Genomic DNA, 19,555 nt, shown 5'->3' with positions numbered 1-19,555 from the left:
AGATGTCTGAGCAGACACAAGGCTGTTAGGGTAGGGAGACTGCAAATAGACTTATGTGACAGCTAGAAAATCCCAGAAGAGAAAGCATAATAGGAGAGTAAGTCAAAATAGAGAAGTACTGGATGTCTTAACATATGTAACTTTTGAAACAGATGGGAAAAATGTTTAAATCTCTAACATTCATATAACAGCCTGAATCTTAGAGAGTCTAGTGTGCAGATATATAGACTGCATAACTTAAAAACCTGAGTAATAACTACTAATGAAACACTCTGCAGTCATAAATCATCCTCTCACTCCTCACCACCGAAACGCACCAGCCTCAGGGGTGAAATACAGCAGCGGTTAGCAGCACACAGCGACGCGGCAGAGCAGCTGGTGACGGGAATTACGGCATTGTCACGTCTGGTGCTGCCTGGAGGAGGGCTGTGGGCAGACAGACCCAGCCTGCGTGCCCAAGGGGCATCTTACTGGGGGCACTGTAAGCCCAGTCACTGGCGGAGTGGAGCCAGAAGGAGAGACAGAGACAGCTAATGAGCTCTGAGAACTGGCAGCGCAGCTGGAAATTCTCGCTGGCAAGCTGTGTGGAACAAAGAGCCACCTTTCCCTGAGCACTGACAGGAGATGCCCTTCAGCTTCCTCCCAACAGACAGCAGGGTGTAACTGGAGCCACTGGGAACAAAGTGGTGTCCCCAGCACCATCTCCTCACATGAGAGACGCTGCTTCCAGGGGAGGGCATCCAGCGGCACCACACTGGTGAGCTAGCACAACTCCCAGACCCTGCCTCGTCTGCCTTCTAGCTCCGCCAGGCTCTGGTCATCTGCTGAGCAAGTCCGACTGTACTGCACACCCCGGGAGCTGTGGCTCCACTTTTGATAATAATTAGGGCTGAAATACATGACAACTACATATTTAACAGTGGAATGATTTTGTTACACTGTAATAACTCTGGCAGAGGGAGAGCAGAGCCCTGTTCTGGTGAGGCAGAAATTGGGTGTGATTAGGTGCCTGTGAAATGTGGTATTGCCTTACTTTGGGAAAGAAGGTCCGAGTGACAAAGTGCTTGTACTCTAGGAACGGGATCCCTTGGCTGCGGTTCAGCTCCTTGGTCAGGTCTGTCATGTCTGTCTGCAGCTCAGCAAAACCTTAGGCAAAGAGACCCGCAGATGGTAAGAGCTCTGATAATCTACCAGCCGAGACAGAGAGCAGGCAGGCTGGCACTGAAATGCATTGCTTGTCTCTTCTGCCTTCTTGAGCCTTCTTCCCTTGAGTGGGCTGAAGCAGGGTTTTCTTGTGGAGCAGATTACTTTCAGGGTTTACCTGTCAGTGCTGTACATCACATCCTGCAGCACACACACACAGAAAATTTCCCTTGCTTCCCAGAGCCCAGCCCTGAAGTCTGCTTCTGCAGAAGGATTTCAGTGCTCCTGGCAGAAGCATGTACTTAGCGGACAGCAGTGCAGGCGCTTGCCTTACTTCTCACATTGCTCTAGCAGGAACATGTTGCTGGTTTTGTTGCATCTAATCATAAAGCACACTAAAGATTTGTGTGACCTGCAAGCACCCCTCCAACGTGCCTGAGTGCACTAGCCCTGAGACAGGGAAATCAGTGGCACTGGAGATAAGTGGCTTGCCCAAGTTAGGCAGCAAGACAGGGGCAGAGCCACACTTCCAGCCACTGAGCGTCATTCGCAAATCCTGCTGAAGCACAAAGGCAATGACAGAAACTCTTCTATAAGTAATTCATTAAATTTCTACACAGAAGAAGGCGAATGTCTTCAACCCTTCTATTATGATATCTCCCTCCCAGTGCTGGCTCCTCCATGGTGCCCAAGCATGGTGACTTACCTTTGCGAATTTCCTCCCGGATCTGTGACTCCATCTCCTCCATCTGGAGCAGGGTTTTCTGCCAGTAGCGCTCTGCTCTGCGGCTCTTCGTGCAAAACACAAAGAGAGCTGGAAGAGAGGAAAGGAACAAGCCTCTTGGACTAGGATGCTAAGAGCAGCTGAAGCTGGACCAGAGTGGTCCTCTGTTAACATGGGTGCAGAAAGCTGAACTCAGTGTTGGTTTAACACATGCAACAAAACTGGTACTGATTAGGCAGCTGTTGATTATCTGTAAATAAGTAAAACCAGCTGGACTTTAATCATCATGCTGTCACGGACATCTTCAATTCATTTCTGGGCAGTCTATATTGAGATCAATTGTGTATTAATGTAGTCCAGCTCATTAATGAATTTTGATTTTAGGAGGTTTATCACCTGTACTACAGCATTTATGTCTGACATTATTCCCGTACCTTTAGAAATATGTTTGTAATGACTAGTAGTGCATTTAATACGTAGTGTGCATTATAACTTTTATTAAAAATAAATCAAATCCCTATTAGAAACACCTCATTTGCTGTGAAATGATGGGTTTCCGGCTGCACAGTTATTCTGGGCACATGATGAAAAAATACCCTAGCCAAAGGACACAGGTGCACTGTGCAGCTTCCAGTGAGGTTAGCAGACTGTTATGTCCGCTCCAGATCTGCAGCTAAGGCTGCTTGTTCTGTTTTTTATATTCTTTGTCAGGCATCTGCCACTGTCTGTTACTGATGGGTCAGATGGAGCTCTGCTCTATGACAGCCACGCCTGTGAGTGAGTCCTATTCATGCTGGTAAGAGTCCAAGATCAGTTTCTCATACCCTTCTTTACTTTGTGTTATAGTAGCTACTCAATACTATTAAGAAGTGTTTGGGGAAAAAGAGGATAGTTATTTATAAACACCACAGCCTCAAGTAAAAGTGTTAAACTAAGGATTCACCCAGCAAAAGCTCCACACTGCAGGAAGCTTTGATCCTGGGTGCTGGCTTGGTCCCACACAAAGAAGAATGGCTACTGGCTGCATCCAGACCAGTTTCAGATGCTGCTCAATTGCAGCACTTAGAGGTTTCCTAACATATGAGCAAGCAATCTCCACCTCTCCACGTGCACAAAGAAAAAATCTCAACATAGCCTGGGAACGTATCATCCTGTTCCCTTACCTACGACAGAGAGAACCAGCAAGATGCTGCAGATGACAATGGAGACGATGATTGCAGTCTCTCCTCCCCCAAGGTGCAGCATTGCAATTGTGTAGTTGAACTTTCCAACTTGGATCTGGAGAGGGAAAAGGAGGGAGGAGAAGCAAGAGCTGAGCAGCACGTTACCAAAGGGCTCAGAGGTCAAGCAACGAGGGGCCCAGCGCAGCGCTCAGCAGACCTTCACCCAAGGACACGCTGGCCCTGCTGGCTCAGCCCACCGGGCTTCTCAGGGAGGCCAGGCTGTGCCTTTCACTGACGGCCCATGGGGACTTTGTGTGTGTCAAAGCAGCCCAAGTCTCTTCCTGCATGTCCTGGTGGAAAGCCAAGGCTGGCCCACAGCAAGCTGTGGCACCGTGCCCCTCACAGTGCCACTGCAGGGCTTTGAGGGCAGAGCTGCAGGCTCCATCTCACATCACGGCCCCACCACACCCAGCCCAGAGCACAAGGCAACCCTGTCCTAGAGAACTGACGGTAGCATACAGTACTTGCTGTAATACTGTTACTAGAAAACCACTTTCACTAATCATCCAACTTTGTTATGCCCCAGAATGGCCTTTTAGTCCCAGCTGCATTCTCCTTTCTTCTCCAAAAGCAGAATGGCTGCTGCTCAGGAAAAGGAGAGTAAAGAAACTTGAAAGTTTTTGAAATACAAATAAAGTAAGGAAACAAAAATAAATAATAACGCGACTCGAGACAAATAATGATCTTGTGGTTAAAGCAGTGGACTGAATGTCAGGAGGAGCTGGCTCTGCTCCCAGTCCACACTGCTTGTGGCACCAAGCACAAACCACTCAGGCTCAGGGCTTTGGTCTCCTGACCACCATAAAGGAAGAGGCCAGCACACATCACAGGCAGGTTGGTGAGTTTTCTCAGCGCTGTTTATAAAAGGTTCCCTACACTTCTGGGATGAAAGGGTTCAACAGCATCATCTGATAAGGAAAACTCATGATACAACATATCTTTCGCTTCTGGAAATGTGTTTCACTTCCCTAAAGAAATGGGAAGTGAGAGAAACTTGAACGAAATATTGAAAGAAGGGAGGAGAAAGTAGGGAAGAGATGGAATGATCTTACAGCTACATCTGCGTCACGGAGCATCTCCAGGAAAGGTGTACATTGTGGTTACCCTGCAGACAGCTCTCAGCACCCCGGCCCACGCAGTGCCACAGGCAGGGCATCCCGCCACATCCATGGCATGAGACACGCTGCCGGTCCCTGCGCAGGCGGCGGAGGAAGGACGGCCCTGGCGAGGGTGCTGCTGCTGCGCTGCGCTCGATGCCCAGGGAAACGTGAGATGGAGCCACGAGTGCCTGCAGGTTCTGTGCACCCCAACCTCGAGGGCTTCACTTGTTTCATCTGAAATGCTGCAGCATGGCAAGTCCTGCTTACCTTTAGAGCCATTTATTTCCAATAACTTAACCTCTCATGTTTGCCAGAGGAGAAATCCCATGCTTGCTGTTTGTGTCTAAGTGGTTTGGTCATGAACAAAAAAAGGGGTTGAAGGCCTCAGCAACCTTCTCTTGTTTGTTTGGACAGTCTATTCAATACAATTTTTGTAAGTGGAATTAATTAGGCTGAAGGTTAAATGGCAACACTTCCTGTGGCCACCACAGGGTGGGTGCAGAGATCGGCCAGGCCGCAGTGGGGGCAGCCAGCACCGGGCAGGACAGACACGGGCAGCACCAGCACTAAGCCAGCCCGGAACTGAGCCCCATCCTGCCAGCACCCTCCAGGAGAGCTGCCCAGCAGCCCCTGAAGCACAAGCCCCTTCCTCAGCACCACTGCTTCACCCCATACAGCCCTGCTGCCTGTGCGACCTGTGAGCGCTGTCATGGCCCAAGAGCACAGCCATGGAGCGGGCACCCTCAGGACCGTGGCTGGAGTAGGGATCAACAGCGGGACATGCTCTGAAGGGCTGTTTTCCCTCACTGCAGATGTGAGCTCTACAACAAAGTCTGGGCAGTCACAGCAGGCATTTCAGCTCACCAGAAGAATTTGCATCAGCCAGTGAGCCGGTGGGAGTTCTGCAGGCTCCGATAACTGTCAGCGATGCAGATCAGGTAGGGACCATTGAGCAAATCTGGCCCCGTGCTACCAAAGCTATTAAAAGTATGTTATAAAGGCAGCTGTTGCCTATGAAACGGCCAGCAGGCAATAACTCAAACCACATATGAAGGTTTAGTAAGTGCACACAGAGATGAACGCAAGCTGATTATTTAGCTGCACTCTCACTGTTGGTACACTGTTAATAGCTATGCAATACTTTGGTGCTGGTTATCATTCTCCTGCTTCCTAAGGATCTACTGGGGCATTACCCTGAATGATTTACGTCAAACCCCAAACTAGCAAACTCATAAATTCCCTTTGTTCCCCAAGGGGATTTCTCTGTTTCTCAGTTCTCACTAAAAGCCAAAATTACCCTATATAAAATTTCCATTCAAATGTCTTAAGAAATCCTGCTACTTCTGCATTTCCATGTTTCCAGTTTGCAAGAGAATTTCACATACAACAGACCACAACCAGCACGCTGGATAACCCCGCCAGTGAGCTGGTGCTACATCAATGTGCTCACCTTCTGGGCAGTGCAAGACCACAGATGCCCCAAATCCCTCTGCACTGGTCCTCCCCCTGCCCACACCATGAGCTTCTGCTCACTTGATATTAACCCATCAAAGGGACAAACTCAGCTGAGAGAGAGGATGCAGGTTCCCAGACCATGGAGATGGAGGCATTTTCTCTCCAAGTATGAAGAGCTGTAACCACATCCCTGTATGGCAGTGGGCTGCATACGAAATGAGAGAAACTGAGGGAAAGAAAAGCAGGAAGTCAAGTTCTCTACGAAAAAAAGACCGTAACAAGGTATAGGGAGTTTTGCAGACACTTAAAGACAAATGACAGCCCTGAATACCAAGCTCTCTGCAGTGACGTAACAGTGACCCTGGGAAGAAACCTGAAACTTCCCAGGCCTGGGTACTCCTCCTGTGCTCACCACAGGCACCCATCTCCAGTGGTTTTCTGCAGAGCAGTAAGGTTCAGGTCTTCCTCTCCACTTGTAGCTCTTCTGCTGGCAATAGGAGTCTGATGACTGAAAACTGTGTGGAAAACCCCAAACTCATCTCACAAGGGCCAGAAAGAAAATTACTGCAAGTGACAAAAAATCACATGCCTGGGACTTTACAGTGCCTTACAAGAACTGAGAAGATCTCCTGCTCAAAGATTACAGAAAAATTAATTCAACATTCAACTGGCCATGATGAATGGCTGGGAGCATGGCAGCCCTCCTCCACAACTTGGGGCAGCTGCAGCATGCCCTACACCCCACCACAGAAGGAAGCCTTGAGACACCTGCAAGCACAGGGTGTTTTGTCCGTCCTTCTGTCTGTGCAGCTTTCTGCCAGGCTGCCTGTGAGCGGCTGTGTCCAGCCGTGACTTCACGACCGACTCCCTGGCATGCAGGGCACGCAGCACCAACCCCTTCTGCCCGGAAAAGCGCAGCCTGCAGGCTTCTGGCACTTACCGTCACTGGTAGCTGTCTTTCCGAGGTGCTCAGGGACTCATTTACAGAGCAGTGAATGACTTTGTCTGAAACAATCTGGATCTCGCATGAGATTAGACCAATTTTCACTTGGTACTCATTGCTTTCCAGGCCCAGGTTGTCAGGCTCTTTCTAAAGACAAAAATAAAATCAGGATGACAATCTCCAGAGTAGCAGTTGGAATTGTAGGGGGTTTTCCTGCTTTTCTTTCTGTATTCCCTGCTGTTTTTCAGGCTTGGGAACACTCTCCCTCTCCGAGAACATTTTTCCAGCACTCCATAGGAAACCCAGAACTAAGCCATTCCCCATTTTCCTGTTTCCCATTCCACACTCAGCATGATGCATGGGATGAGCAAGCCCCTCTTGGAACCTGGGAAAATCTGCTTTTGATCTACCCTGGCTGAGCTCTGCAGATAAGGATCTGAGCATCCACCTGGGAGGGGGAAGGATGTACAACAGAGGAGACAGCGAGGGGATGTGACTGCAGGGCCCGAGAAAGGGGGAGTGTGCTTCTGAAGCACGTTGCAACCCCTGAGGATATCCTGCAGTGAACAATGGCCTTTGAATTAGTGCTGCACATTGTACAAGCCACTCTGAATTGCTGTACCCCGACTTCCTTGTTAACTGAGCTGATATCAGCAGCCAAAACAGAAGAATGCATGACTGGCTTCTGCAGGAATAAATATCTATTGTCAGGGCCTTCTGGAGTACCTGCCTGATTTCATGCCAGTGCGTTATTCTTTTTCACATATCCAGCATTTTATTTAGCTGCTTGCTATTACATCCTTCACGCACAGCTCTCTGTTGTGATGCCTCAAAGAGCTGCATCTCCTGGTGAACGGGAGGCAGGCGCAGCAGGCTAAGCATGAGCTGCCCGATCTGTGCACAACTCCTGCCTCTCCCACCCTCATCTACCACCCTTCCTGGGGCTGTGGACAGACACTGTACTAGTCCTCCATTAAGCTGAAAAGCTTCCCGGTGAGGAACAGCAACGACCCTGAAGAAGCAGAGCTGTAAACAGCACTCCTTACGTGTATAACCAGCGTCAAGGGCTCGCCAGGGTGGTGCTTAATCCACTTCTCCTTCTTGGCTGTGAAGAACTGGGGGTCAGCATAGTACTCCAGGCTGAACTTGCTGATGTGCAGGGCCTCCTCTGGGTACATCTCCTCATCCAGAGCTGGGCGGTCATCCGTGTAGAGGCGACCATTGAGATAGAAATCAACGGGTGCAGGCTTGCTCCCCGCAGTAATGTTGGAGGCAGCAGGAGAGGGGCAGGTGATCACAGTGTCGTTGTGAACCTTACAGCTCTGAAAGCACATGAGAGTACGTCCATCAAAAAAGGCATCCTGAGTGCCCTCACCCACCCAGGAACCACCCAGCATCAAGCACACTGATAGCACCAAGGACATAGTTGATAAAAACAATTACTGCGTGGGCATGAATTAGGCCTGTCCCTCTGCTGAGCTAAGGATCATAACATTTTCATCCTTGCTCCCAGCCCAATCTGCAGCATGGACTAAGGCTCATCTTCATACCCCAAATATCTTTGGGCACAGAGCATGCAACCCTGCTCCCAGCTACTGGGTGACAAAGAGCAGGGCACCCACCGTTTGCTCTCTGCCAATGCCACGGACCATCATGGACACGTTCTGGACGAGCTCAAAGCCTCTTCCTTCCAGGGTGATGATCCTGCCCCCACTTTGAAGACAAGGGAAAAAAGAGAGGGTGATTGCAGAGGAGGTGCTCTTGATGCCTTGATGCCAGCACACAGCATTGAGGTACAACGGTTAGGTCTCAATTCCTGTCATTTTCCCAGGGATGTTTCCTAGCTGTCTGAGCGGAAAACATAACCCAACGGACAAAGATCTCCTCTGACTTGCCACAAACATCTATACTGCTGCTGAGATAGGAGGGAAGGAAGGAGGAACAGCTGTCCTCATGGAAAGGGGTGATCTCTTCCAGCAGCAGACTGTTCCCTTTGCTCCCCTCGCCCAGAGGAGCAGCCTGCCTCTGCGTGCCCAGGGTACAAGCACATTGCCCGGGCCACCAGTGGTGTAAGAGGTTAACCTCTGACAAGGCAAAGAGCAAGGGGATATTCCCTGTCCTGCCCCACAGTGACCCACAGAGAACTCTAAGTCTTGGGGAGCAAAGAGACCCCTGTGAGGTTGACATGGCTCCTATATCTCCCAGTTGCTGCTGATTTAGATAAAAATGTGAAAATTGTTTTGTGTTTTGGTTCTGCTGACTGGGAAATGTGAAATATGGGCCTCAAGGTGTAGCCAATTAGTGACAGTAACAAAAAGGCTTGCTACACACAAGACCCCTAGGTAAAAGAAGGGGTGGAGAGCAAACAACAGCTCTTCTGCTCTGGACAGCAGAAGTATCCTGGTTTCAGCTGGGATAGAGTTAATTTTCTTCACAGCAACTGGCATGTTGCTGTGTTTGGGATTTAGGATGAGAATAATGCTGATAACACACTGATGGTTTAGTTGTTGCAGGGCAGTGCTTGCACTAAGTCAAGGACTTTTCAGCTTCTCGTACTGCTTTGCCAGCGAGGAGGCTGGGGGTGCACAAAAGCTGGGAGGGGGCAGAGCCAGGACAGCTGAACTGGCCAGAGGGAAGGGATGTTCCACACCGTGTGCTGTCACGCTGAACTACAAACTGGGAGAGCTGGCCGGGGGGGCTCGGGGACTGGCTGGGCACTGGTCAGCAGGTGGTGAGCGATTGCATTGTGCATCGCTTCTTTCGTATATTATTATTATTACTATTACTTTATCCATTCTTTTCTGTCCTATTAAACTGCCATTATCTCAGCCCCTGAGTTTTACTTTTTTTTTTTTTTTTTTTCTTCTCGATTCTCTCCCCCATCCTGCTGCAGTGGAGGGAGCAAACTGAGTGGAAAGTGTGGTGCTGAGCTGCCTGCCAGGTTAGACCACAACAAGAAGCTATCCCCTGAATTTATCTTCCCCTTCCCCAGTATCATACATTTGAAGTATCTGTCAGGGAATAGCCAGGACTTACAGACCCTATTATCTCAAGAACACACTATATTCGGTGAGTTTGGGTCCGAGGCCCTAAGAAATCTCTTCCAGTGCTGTAGATACTACCACACAGACCTAAGTTTCTAAGTGCCTGTCACACCTGCAAACTAGTTTACAACTTCTGTTCTGTATTAAACTTTGCTTGCACAGATCATTTTAGCAATTTTAAGATAAATCTAATATAAATCAGATCCAGCTGCATTTTTACACAGCTATTGACCTTTCAGAGGCAGTGCCCCGGCAACACAACAGAGCAGTCAGAACACATCAGCAACCAGGCAGTCTGAAGAGAGAGGTTGCTCTCTCAGTGGTCTGAAATTTGGAGACTGATGTAAATATTAAGAAAGCAGACTAAGGTGATGGAGAAATACCCTGGTGGTTTCCCTTTTGACTGTGGGCAGTGACATTCTTCCACTGTCTCTGTGTTTAGATACAGCTCTTGCCACTCAGCACAGTTTGCAAGCCGGCTGGGAGCTGAGCTTGGCTGAGTCACGGCTGTGCCTTGTTATTAACTTTCCCACAGCCTGCATCTTTGGCTCTGCGTTTGGGAATGCCGAGACACAGCTTTGCTCCAAGGGGAGCAGATCATTGGAGTCTGCTGCATGCTCGCGCCCTGAGCGTGCTGCCTTCACTGCTGTCCTGGAGGCACCAGCGCTGGATTCTCGGATTTCTTGGTCAGCCTTAGGTTTGCCAGGCTCCACAGCTGAGGAAGGTGGGATTTCACCAAAGGAACAGGAGCCTGAGAGCTCCATAGAGAAATGTGAAATTAAAAGCAACACACTTTAAAAATGAAATACGGTGGCCTCAGGGAATGCTGAATACCAAAATAACAAATCTCAGCTTATCCTTCAGCAGTTTTATTGCCAAGAAAAATCTTTGGGGTCTCATACAGCCCCCATGTGAAACTCCCTAAAGCACCTACCAGGTGCAGACAGTACAGTTATCACGGCTGACTTTTTTCCATGTCCAATATGCACTGAAATGAGCTACAGCCAGCCTTGGTGCAAGAGACCTCTTCTACTCCAGAGCTGCATGCCCTGCAGTACCCCTTTCATACCTGTCTGTGATGCAGTGGGTCAGGCCCCAGGGCTGAGAAAGCCCCTTCCTGCCTGCAAGACCCTCCTCCCAGCCAGGAGCCAACCCCACTCCTTTGCAGGCAGATGCAGACAGGATCCTGCTCTGAAATGGAAGTTGTGGTGCTGCAACAGCACGCCACGGGGACCAGATTGCACACCCTGCCTCCTGGCTGCGTTTTAATACTGCTGGGGCTCTGGACGTGGGGTTTGCTCAGAAGCTGCTCTGTGTCTGCGTGGCTCGAAACACAGAGAGAGCTCACATTGCCTGCAGTGGGCCACATCAGGATACTCCACTTAGCACTGCACTTTGATGAGACCGCAATGTTCACATTTGCATCCAGCAAAATTAGGAGGCTGATTTCAACAAGAGCCACGAAAAGATGGACACATAATGGCAGACTTGGCTGCCTCTGCTGGAGGGGAGATCTCACCTGATCTGGCTCTTTTTGGGGTTGATGTCGGTTATAATAGGGTTCTTCTCATACTTGAACGTGATGTTGTAGCTGGCACAAGACCTGTTCTCGAACTGGACGCAGACTCTCACAGCCGTGGTGAGCTCGGCAGACGGCATGGTGCAGGTGATGGTGCTGTCGTTGCGGCTGCACAGGGAAAGGCAGGGCATGCTGCAGCGCAGGGGAGCCAGGCACCACTGACCTGAGCTCCCTGGGAGCAAGGTGGTCGGCAGCCAGGCACAGAGCGTCCAGTCACATGCCAACTGCCCACCGGTTATATTCCCCATGGACGAACAATTCTAATCACACACTATCCCGGGCTGCCACACTGATTTCCCATATAGTCAACAGAAAAGGGCAGGCTCCTGCTTCTCCACACGGACAGCACAGGTTGAGGAGGGTTGTCTTCCCACCGCAGGGCTGTGGCAGAAGCAGGACCCTGGATGGGCAGGTGTCTTCTACCTCCAGCAGACATAGGAACAAAGCCAGTGTCTGCTTCACTCCCAGGGTTTCAATCCCAATCCTAAACCACCCTAGGGGCACAACAGCGCTATGAACCCACGGACACGGGGCTGGAGGGGTGCTGGGATGGAGAGGGTGGCAGGCAAGGGGCTGACCAGGATACTGCGCTAGCTCCGAGACCAGCGGCAGTATGCAGTGCCCACCACCCACCACCCGGCTCTGCTGGGGACAACATCTGTCTAACATGTCAGCTCTTATCAGTAGCTGACAACAGCGAGGTCCGAGCGCCGGTCTTCAGAGCCACCCCCACCTGAGGTCCGTGCACTGCCTGGAGCTGTTGACAAGGACGCGGAGCTCAGAGCCAACATCCAGCCTGCTGCCTCTGATGGTCACTCTGGTTCCTCCAGCCTTCGGGCCGTTCGGGGGAGCTATGGACTGCACCACAGGAAGCTAAAAACAGAGGGAGAAGTTCTCAATTGTTTTCTAGCTTGGTAAATTCACAATTGGGTACTCCAGAGTGCACATGGGAATTGCTGCAGTAAATTTAAGCATCCAGCATTGCGAGGCTCTCAAACAGCAGCACAGCAAAAGCTTTTGCTGGCTTGGTTTCAAAGCAAGAGGAGAGGCACAAGTGCTGAGGAGTGAGACTGTTTATAAACTCTGTGACTCTCAACAGTCCCTAAATTGTGGCTATAAATAACAGGAGTCCAAACTGGAGTCCAGGATGCCACCAATCCCTTGAGATTTCCAACGCAGAGTCCAGAGCTGGGAGGTAGCAACTCAAGATCCATCAGGGTGGGAAATCTCTCATTCATTACAACTCGCACCATTTCTGTCCTTCCACATCCATTTCCTCCTGAATGCAAAGCTAATGCTAAAGCCCTGCTGGATGATGGCCTCGAGATCTGTGAAAACAGACACCTGGGTCTAGATAATTGAATACCAAACTCCTCCTTAAGGAAGCTTCAAACTCCAGTCTCTAGAGGCAAGAGGAACTAAGGGGGAAGTTACTTTGTCTCTCACCATTTTCAGCAGAAATCACCATGTATGTTATCTGCATTTGCAGCCCCTGGAAATCTCCCTGAGATTCATGAGCCTGAGGCTCTGATGACTAACACGGCGCTGAGCCCTCATGTCGCTACACAGAGCGCCCCAAGAGAGCCTTCTGGGCAACTTTCCTGCTCCATTTTGGATAGAACACTGAGGGCATAGCAAATAATTGCTTCAAGACCCTTCCATAAAGGACTTGGTAATTCCCTGTCAAACACCACAGAACCCTGGAGGCGCCAGAGATGCAGAGCGCGGCTGCAGCCTGCCCACTGCTACGCCCCGTCCTCCTGCAGCTGCAGAGAACAAAATCACCCAGAGGCTAGGGCAGCACACGTGGCTGAGCTGCTTCGCACCGCCTGGCGCTGATATGCCTCCCTGTCAATCTCAGCCATGTAAACATGCTTATTAATAGCTATCCTTGCCCTTGTCCTACACTCAGACTGCTTTTATTCCTCCACAGCCATTTTCTCTGTTGTTTCTGTTTGTTACCCATTTCCACAGGATTTGTTTGTTGATTTGTATTTCTCTAAGCGTCTGTAGGCAGCTGTCTCCTGCCCTTGGCCACTAACCTATGTATTCAACAGCGCAGTTACAACAGCAACAGAGAGGATTATTCATGTTCCCAAAGCCCTCCAGCTCTTCTCCTCAGCAACAGCCAGTGGCTGCTGCTCTCAGCGTACTGCCCGCATTCATCGCTTCCATCGCAACCTTAGCAAATTCAGCTTATTAGGCAAATGCAGCTCATCTATATCCTGCTATAATGTCCTGAAAAAGTCTCTGGAACACATTTCTCCCTTCTCCTCAGGAGTTACAGCCAAACTCTGTCTCTCCTACATATGTCTAATAGCAACGTCGATGGGCATTGCACACAGACAGTATTTGTTCTTCTACGAAGGACCAGTGCCTCTTTGCAAAGGCTGTTCTAAAGTCTTTTAATCTTTTTCAGGTTAACTGATATTAACGCTCACCTTCAGGTCTCACTGACACCAGCCTTATGTGATGGAGCCTACTCTATCTTCAGATCAGTTTATCTAAGAAGAGAATCAAGAAATCTGACAACATTGCTTCGTTTGCAAGCGGTGTGGAAGTCCCAGTGTGGAAGGTGACAGCAGCTACACGTGGTGCAGCATCACACCCCCAACATGAGCACACAGCAAGGCATCATCTCATCTGTTTTCAAGTTTTGCTGAGAAGAAGGCTGACCAGGCTGAGATAAACAGACACAAGACAGCTTGCTGCTGTGACACTTGAGCAGAAATATTTCTCCCTGCTCTCCAGGAAGGGGAGCCTTTGCCATAAGCCTGCGAGGAGCTGGCACGGAGTTGGTTCACGTTCAGAGACTGGCTTTTGCTTTTCTTACTTCATTTCGTGCTGGTGCTTTTACAGGTGTTTCCTGAGAGGACTTTTCCTTGGACGCTAAGAGGCTGTTGAGCCTTTTTCCACTCTTCGGGTCCTTCTCTTTGTTAACAGGACAATTGGCCCTGCAGCAGGTGATGTGACTCCTTTTGTGGAGGCAACACACACATCCTGATGACTCATGCATCAGAAATCCCAAACCCAGGGTCTGTACTGGGTCATACCCCATTTCTACCTTGTTCTACTCCACACTGCAGGACCTCTTAAGTATTTTGGATGTGAACATGAACTCCTGGAAGCTGGGAATGGGTACCAAAGCAAACACCCTCCCAGGAAGTAGTGCTGAGCCAGCCCTGGCAATGCCCTTCCCTTCACCAGGTCCCTCCGTGATGTGCGCTGCCAGCCTTGGCTCTGCTACAGAACACTGGAAGTGCTGTGCCTGTGTCAACCTAAATACCTACCAGGCAATCAGTTACAAGGGTGGGGAGATGGAGCTCAATGATCCTGTCCTAAATTCTTCACAATAGCTACCAGGAATCGAATGTCATTTCCTGGGGTTCAAGTCTTCTTTCAAGCCACTAGACTGCAGTATAGTCTATTCTTCCCCAGAAAAAGCAACAGCATAAGCACAAAGAGTCCAAGTAAACAGCATGCCCTCGGCACCCACCCCGTTGTGTTGGCCCTGGATGCATGGGGCTACTTGTGAATAGCGTCTAGCCAGAGATGAGGGTGCTTGTAGGAAAGAGAGCAGCTGCATAGATTTCTTTTAGGTTTACAGAGATGAAAGTCATCTCTGTGCAATGGCACAGTACAAAGCTATAAAGGGCTTTTCTTTTCATAATGACACGGGGTTAGCTCAAGTCTAATCCCTACACAGGATTCTCATGCAAAAACTAAGACAATCTCTGCAGCAAAAACCATCAGTTCTAAACAGTGTGAGTTCATGGTACATAACTTACATAGCAAGAAGAGACTTTGTGATTCGCATAAAATCTCACAGGTCATAATGGCACTTTAGCAAAAGAAGAGGAAGAAAAATGAACTCCTTTTTATAGCAGGAGAAGCAGAAATGCAAGTAGGATAAGTGAGAAAACATTTCAAGAGTTGAGACTGGAAGCTAGGTTGCTTGATGCAAATTGTGTGCCATGACACCTTGGCTGCAATCCTGCTTCTTGCTCTCAAGTTTGCATTTGCTAGACATTGTTCAGGTAGCCAAGGGTGAGGGAAAACTTCACCTGCTCTTCAAGGACTCTGACAAGTTTTATCATAGATCCTCTTTTCCTAAGCCAACTGGGGGCCTGAGGGCTCTAGGATTTTTCAAGGGGCAACAAGGAACATAAACATGAGAGTCACCAAAGAAGCTCCCACTAGGCAGTCACTCACCACGTAGGAGTATCTCTCCTTGGACTTTCCTTCCCGGCTGACGTTAACAGTTACCACATCGGAAAACACCTCCAGAGCCTCTCCGGTCTGGCACACGATCCTGCAGGCCAGAAGGAGCGGGGTTCGCAGGCGGGCACGGGTGCAGAAGCCACCTCACCCCAGCAGAGCTGGGCACAGCCCACGGCTCTTCGCCCAGCACCCCGGCTGCAGATGGGGACTGGCAGGCGCCGGGGGCTGCTCCCAGCCTGGCTGCCGCCCTGCCCCATGCCTCGTGCACCGTGCCCCAGGCCCTCCCTCGGGTGGCGAGGAGCCAGCTGGAGAGGGTGAAGGGCCCAGCGTGTCCTATCCCACCCCGCACCATCCCCTCCCCAGCTTCTCCCACACTCACGCCTCAGAGACGACGTATCTGTGCGGCAGCGGCGCGCAGGGCACGCTCCCTATCCTGACAGCGCCGCGGATGTCGCTGAAGCGGCGGCCCAGGTTCCTCCCTCGGATGGTCAGCAGGGTACCCCCCTCCAGCGGCCCACGCAGTGGCTCAATCTGCTGGCACCAAGGGAGAGGTTGGAGGAGAACCACCAGAAGCTTCTTGCTTCGGCCCCTGAGCTGTCCCTGTGCCCATGTCAGGGTCCCACCTGGCCTCTCACAAGGGCGAACCCGCTGCTCATGCCACAGCTGCCCTGCGGCATGCCTGGCACCAGGGTCCCTGCACGGCAGCTTTGTAAATGAGGGGTCACACTGTGGGCTGGCTTTGGTACCGGGGCTTGGCCAGGGCTTACTCCAGCTGCAAGCACATCTGGGGGGAAACATCATCCCTTCTGTCCACACAGCAGCTTCACAGAGAGGTGGGGAGAGACAAACCCAGCGACGCGGAAACCTAGAGGAAGGATGCCAGTGCACTGGAAAGAGACAGCCCTGCCGTCACATTTTTAAGGACTGTCCTGAACAGAGCAGGGTCTTTCAGGACAAAAAAAAAAAAAAAATAAAAGGGGGGGGGGGGGGGGGGGGGGGTCTGTGACCTGGAACATGGCCCAGATACCAGCACCCTGTGACACAGGATGAGTCCAATGACTCTGGGCTGCTCCCTGTCCATCCTGCCAAAACTGTTTTTTTCATCTGGTACTTATTATTCAGTGGGTTAGATAAATCCATATAGAATACTGAATAGGGTTCAATATAGAAACATCTCTTTTCCTTTTGCAAATGCAATGGCAAACTGAGCCAGTGGAATGTGCCTGGTGACACCAGCTGGTGCTGGAGCACATTTGGTGAGGCCATGACCTGAGGCTGCTGCCAGCACTCCCCAAGTGCAGCAGCTCCTTCCCCAGGCAGGGCTGGTCGCCACCCACCCCCCAGGCTCCATGCCCTCCCTGGCCTGCTGCACTGCTCTGCACCCCCAGGAGGGCTCTGTGAGGGCCTGGCTGCTTGTGTGCCTCCAGAGGATTCAGATTTACCATCTACTGTTTGCTAAGGAAATAGCAACAGAGCTGTGACACTCTGCAAACTGAACTGCGGTTTCCTTCCATTATTTTCTGGCAAGGTGCAGATAACACTTGATATGTACCAGGGGAGGATTGGCTCATGGGGGAGCAGCTCTCTCCCATGACAACAGGGAATAGGCAGGCAGTGGGGATCCTGCAGCCCGTCCACACAGTGTTACAGCGTGTGGATTTTAAGCAGGTATCACTACATGCCTCCTGAAGAACAGAGACCCCAGATCTTTGCCAATTTTGAAAATATTGCAAGGGCTGTTTTCCCACTCCAGCCTCCTCTCCTTTTCCAGTGAGCTTGTTTTAAGATTTGCTCCATATAGATTCTTTGCTACTCATCGGGGACAAATTTGTTGGCTCATACCATACATCTAAGCAGAACTCCAGGTCCAAATGCCCCCTCAAACATTAATTCAACTGCAATTTAAATAAAACTTGTTTCAAAATGCATAATGCCAAAAGGGCCCTCTGCCACTGTTAATCTCAGAACTGCAGAGCACATGCGTTTGGAGATAGGGCTCACGTTCACCTTTCAGCTATGTACCATTAAATGCTATTTCTGATAAGAATCCTTCAGCTGTTCCTACAAATCTTTCTTGCTTTTACCAACCCCAGGACCCCTAGCACATTTTGATTGTGCTGTTGTTTTTCCCAACATGATGAAGATTGGATCTTGTCACTAGCGAGATGTCTTTGGCATATACTTTCGGGTGACTTAACAGCACAAAAAGTCAGTGAATAATTCAGCACTGGCCTTGACCCTGCCTTGTGTCAGGGACACAGAATGGCTCCTCCTCTGTCCCCTGGCCTGGGACAGCACAGCCACTGCCTGCCCTGCCACGCTCGCCCTTCACACTGCATTCGAGTCTCACCTTCTTAATCTCGGGAGCTGGGCACACGTCTGAGATCTGGGGGAACTCCGTGCTTAGCCTGCAGCTGGAGCTGCTCTCGCTCCAGACACAGCGGTGTCCCAGGTCCTCTCTGCCCAGGCACTGCGAGCAGTCAGCACTTCCAGTCCCACAGTTGTACACCTCCACTAGACCACAAGAGACAACAGAAAAAGTGAGCTTCTGGGCCAGACGCTTCCATAGCTTTGCTTAGCTTTAGGCAGTCTGACACCCCCCCCCCCCCCCCATGGCTATATTAATCCAAGTAACAGCCCAAATCCAGTGGAATAGCAGAAGTGCTTGTATGTTCAGCAAAGATGAGGCAGTGTTTGGCTGCTATCCTGAAGATTTCCCAGAAGGACTGGGTGCTTTTTCTCACTGCAATATAATTTAGCACTTTCTTTTCCTCTTTTTTTTTCCCCCCTTGAAAAACAAACACCACCCAAACTCGGAACCTTTTGTCAATTTATGCTACATGTTTCCAATTCTCAGCATCCACATGGGAAGCTGCTTGGCAAAACTGGCTTCATCCTGTTAGCAAAGCAATCACATTGCTTCCATACTCTGGGACACAAATGTGATTGTTACAATGCTTTGTACGATGTTTACATTCCCCTTCCTTCCCCCTGGTGACCACGGGCTCTCTTCATCAATTTCTCCCTTCAGATCTGCTCAGCTCAGCTTCCAAATCATTTTCCTACAAGGCTTTCACCTCTTCATTAGCTGGTGCCCTAGGTTACATTTCCTTTCCAGCCCAAAGCCTGCTGCCACTGGAGTGTGGGCATCCGCTGAGATAAACAGCCAGAAACATTCAGGAAACGTTGCTTTCACACCCTTTTCCCCAGAGGAGAGTTTGCAGGAGAACATAAAATAAAGAAACAGTCACGTTTGACACTTCTGTTCACAGGAGGATCTCAAAGTGCTCCATAAACAACTAACGAGTCCCTCAGCCTTCAATGCTCTGTCTGTGCTCATCCTAACAAAGCGTTACTGGCACCGAGGAACTCTGCCATGCTCCACAAAAAACTGAGCTTACTTCACTGCATTTTGTGTCTACCAGTGAGTTACATGTGTTGGCTTTCCACCCAACAGCAATGAGCTGTGATTCCTTCAGTGAACTACCGAAACGCAATTTACAAGAAAAGCTAATAAATATTGGGAAACACTGGAAAGTAACAGTAATTCCATTAAGGACAGTCTAAAAGATAAACACATTTATAATTGGCCAAGCAGCTCTTTGTCTCTGCTAGCAAGTAAGCCTCCCTAATTCAGCTGCACCAATCTGCTCAAGGCAAGGAGGAGCCAGAAAGCTGTAGCTCTCCCACAGGATCTTGAAATATTCAGGCAAATTCAAACTGATGTAAACACAGGCCACGGAAGTCAACTCTTTTTCCTGCAGGAGGAGATGTGGATTTCACTCTCTGTGCTGTCTTCCAAGCTCCCAGTAATACTCATGCATAGAATTAAGAATCTGCTGTTGCAATCAACATGATCTTGGCTCAAATGTCCTACCCCCCTTCCCGGGTTACCTCTGTACCTTAAAAACACTGATGCCCTCTCCTTTCTGCAAGGAAATAATGGCTCATGCTTGGCTTATGCATATATTTCAAAAGTTACTCCACCAGCGTAGAGTGCTTTGCAAGATACGTCTCCTTTACATGCTGGAATTTAACACCAGGAAACCTTTTTAACCTGGGTCAGTGACTGATGGCGTTAACGTCTCTCTGCATACTACAGCTATCCTCCAAAAACAATCTC

General features: G+C 49.9%; 1 protein-coding gene across 1 annotated transcript in view; it reads right to left on the bottom strand.

Annotated features, from left to right (window-relative positions):
- Positions 1–19,555, bottom strand: part of PLXND1 (plexin D1) — an 80,513-nt gene that overhangs the window by 25,190 nt on the left and 35,768 nt on the right. The window contains exons 12-22 of the mRNA XM_068695047.1: positions 17,783–17,946; positions 15,812–15,963; positions 15,424–15,523; positions 11,945–12,084; positions 11,152–11,319; positions 8,211–8,301; positions 7,635–7,910; positions 6,586–6,735; positions 3,031–3,145; positions 1,850–1,957; positions 1,034–1,146 (exon numbers count right to left, since the gene is read on the bottom strand). Of these exons, the coding sequence (XP_068551148.1) occupies positions 1,034–1,146; positions 1,850–1,957; positions 3,031–3,145; positions 6,586–6,735; positions 7,635–7,910; positions 8,211–8,301; positions 11,152–11,319; positions 11,945–12,084; positions 15,424–15,523; positions 15,812–15,963; positions 17,783–17,946 (1,577 nt within the window). The remainder of the gene's footprint in view (positions 1–1,033; positions 1,147–1,849; positions 1,958–3,030; positions 3,146–6,585; positions 6,736–7,634; positions 7,911–8,210; positions 8,302–11,151; positions 11,320–11,944; positions 12,085–15,423; positions 15,524–15,811; positions 15,964–17,782; positions 17,947–19,555) is intronic.

The sequence above is a fragment of the Anas acuta genome, chromosome 11 (genome assembly GCF_963932015.1).
Source record: "Anas acuta chromosome 11, bAnaAcu1.1, whole genome shotgun sequence".
Classification (NCBI taxonomy): Eukaryota; Metazoa; Chordata; class Aves; order Anseriformes; family Anatidae; genus Anas; species Anas acuta.
Note: the sequence above shows the minus strand (reverse complement) of the source record. Positions and strands in the feature narration are given on the sequence as shown.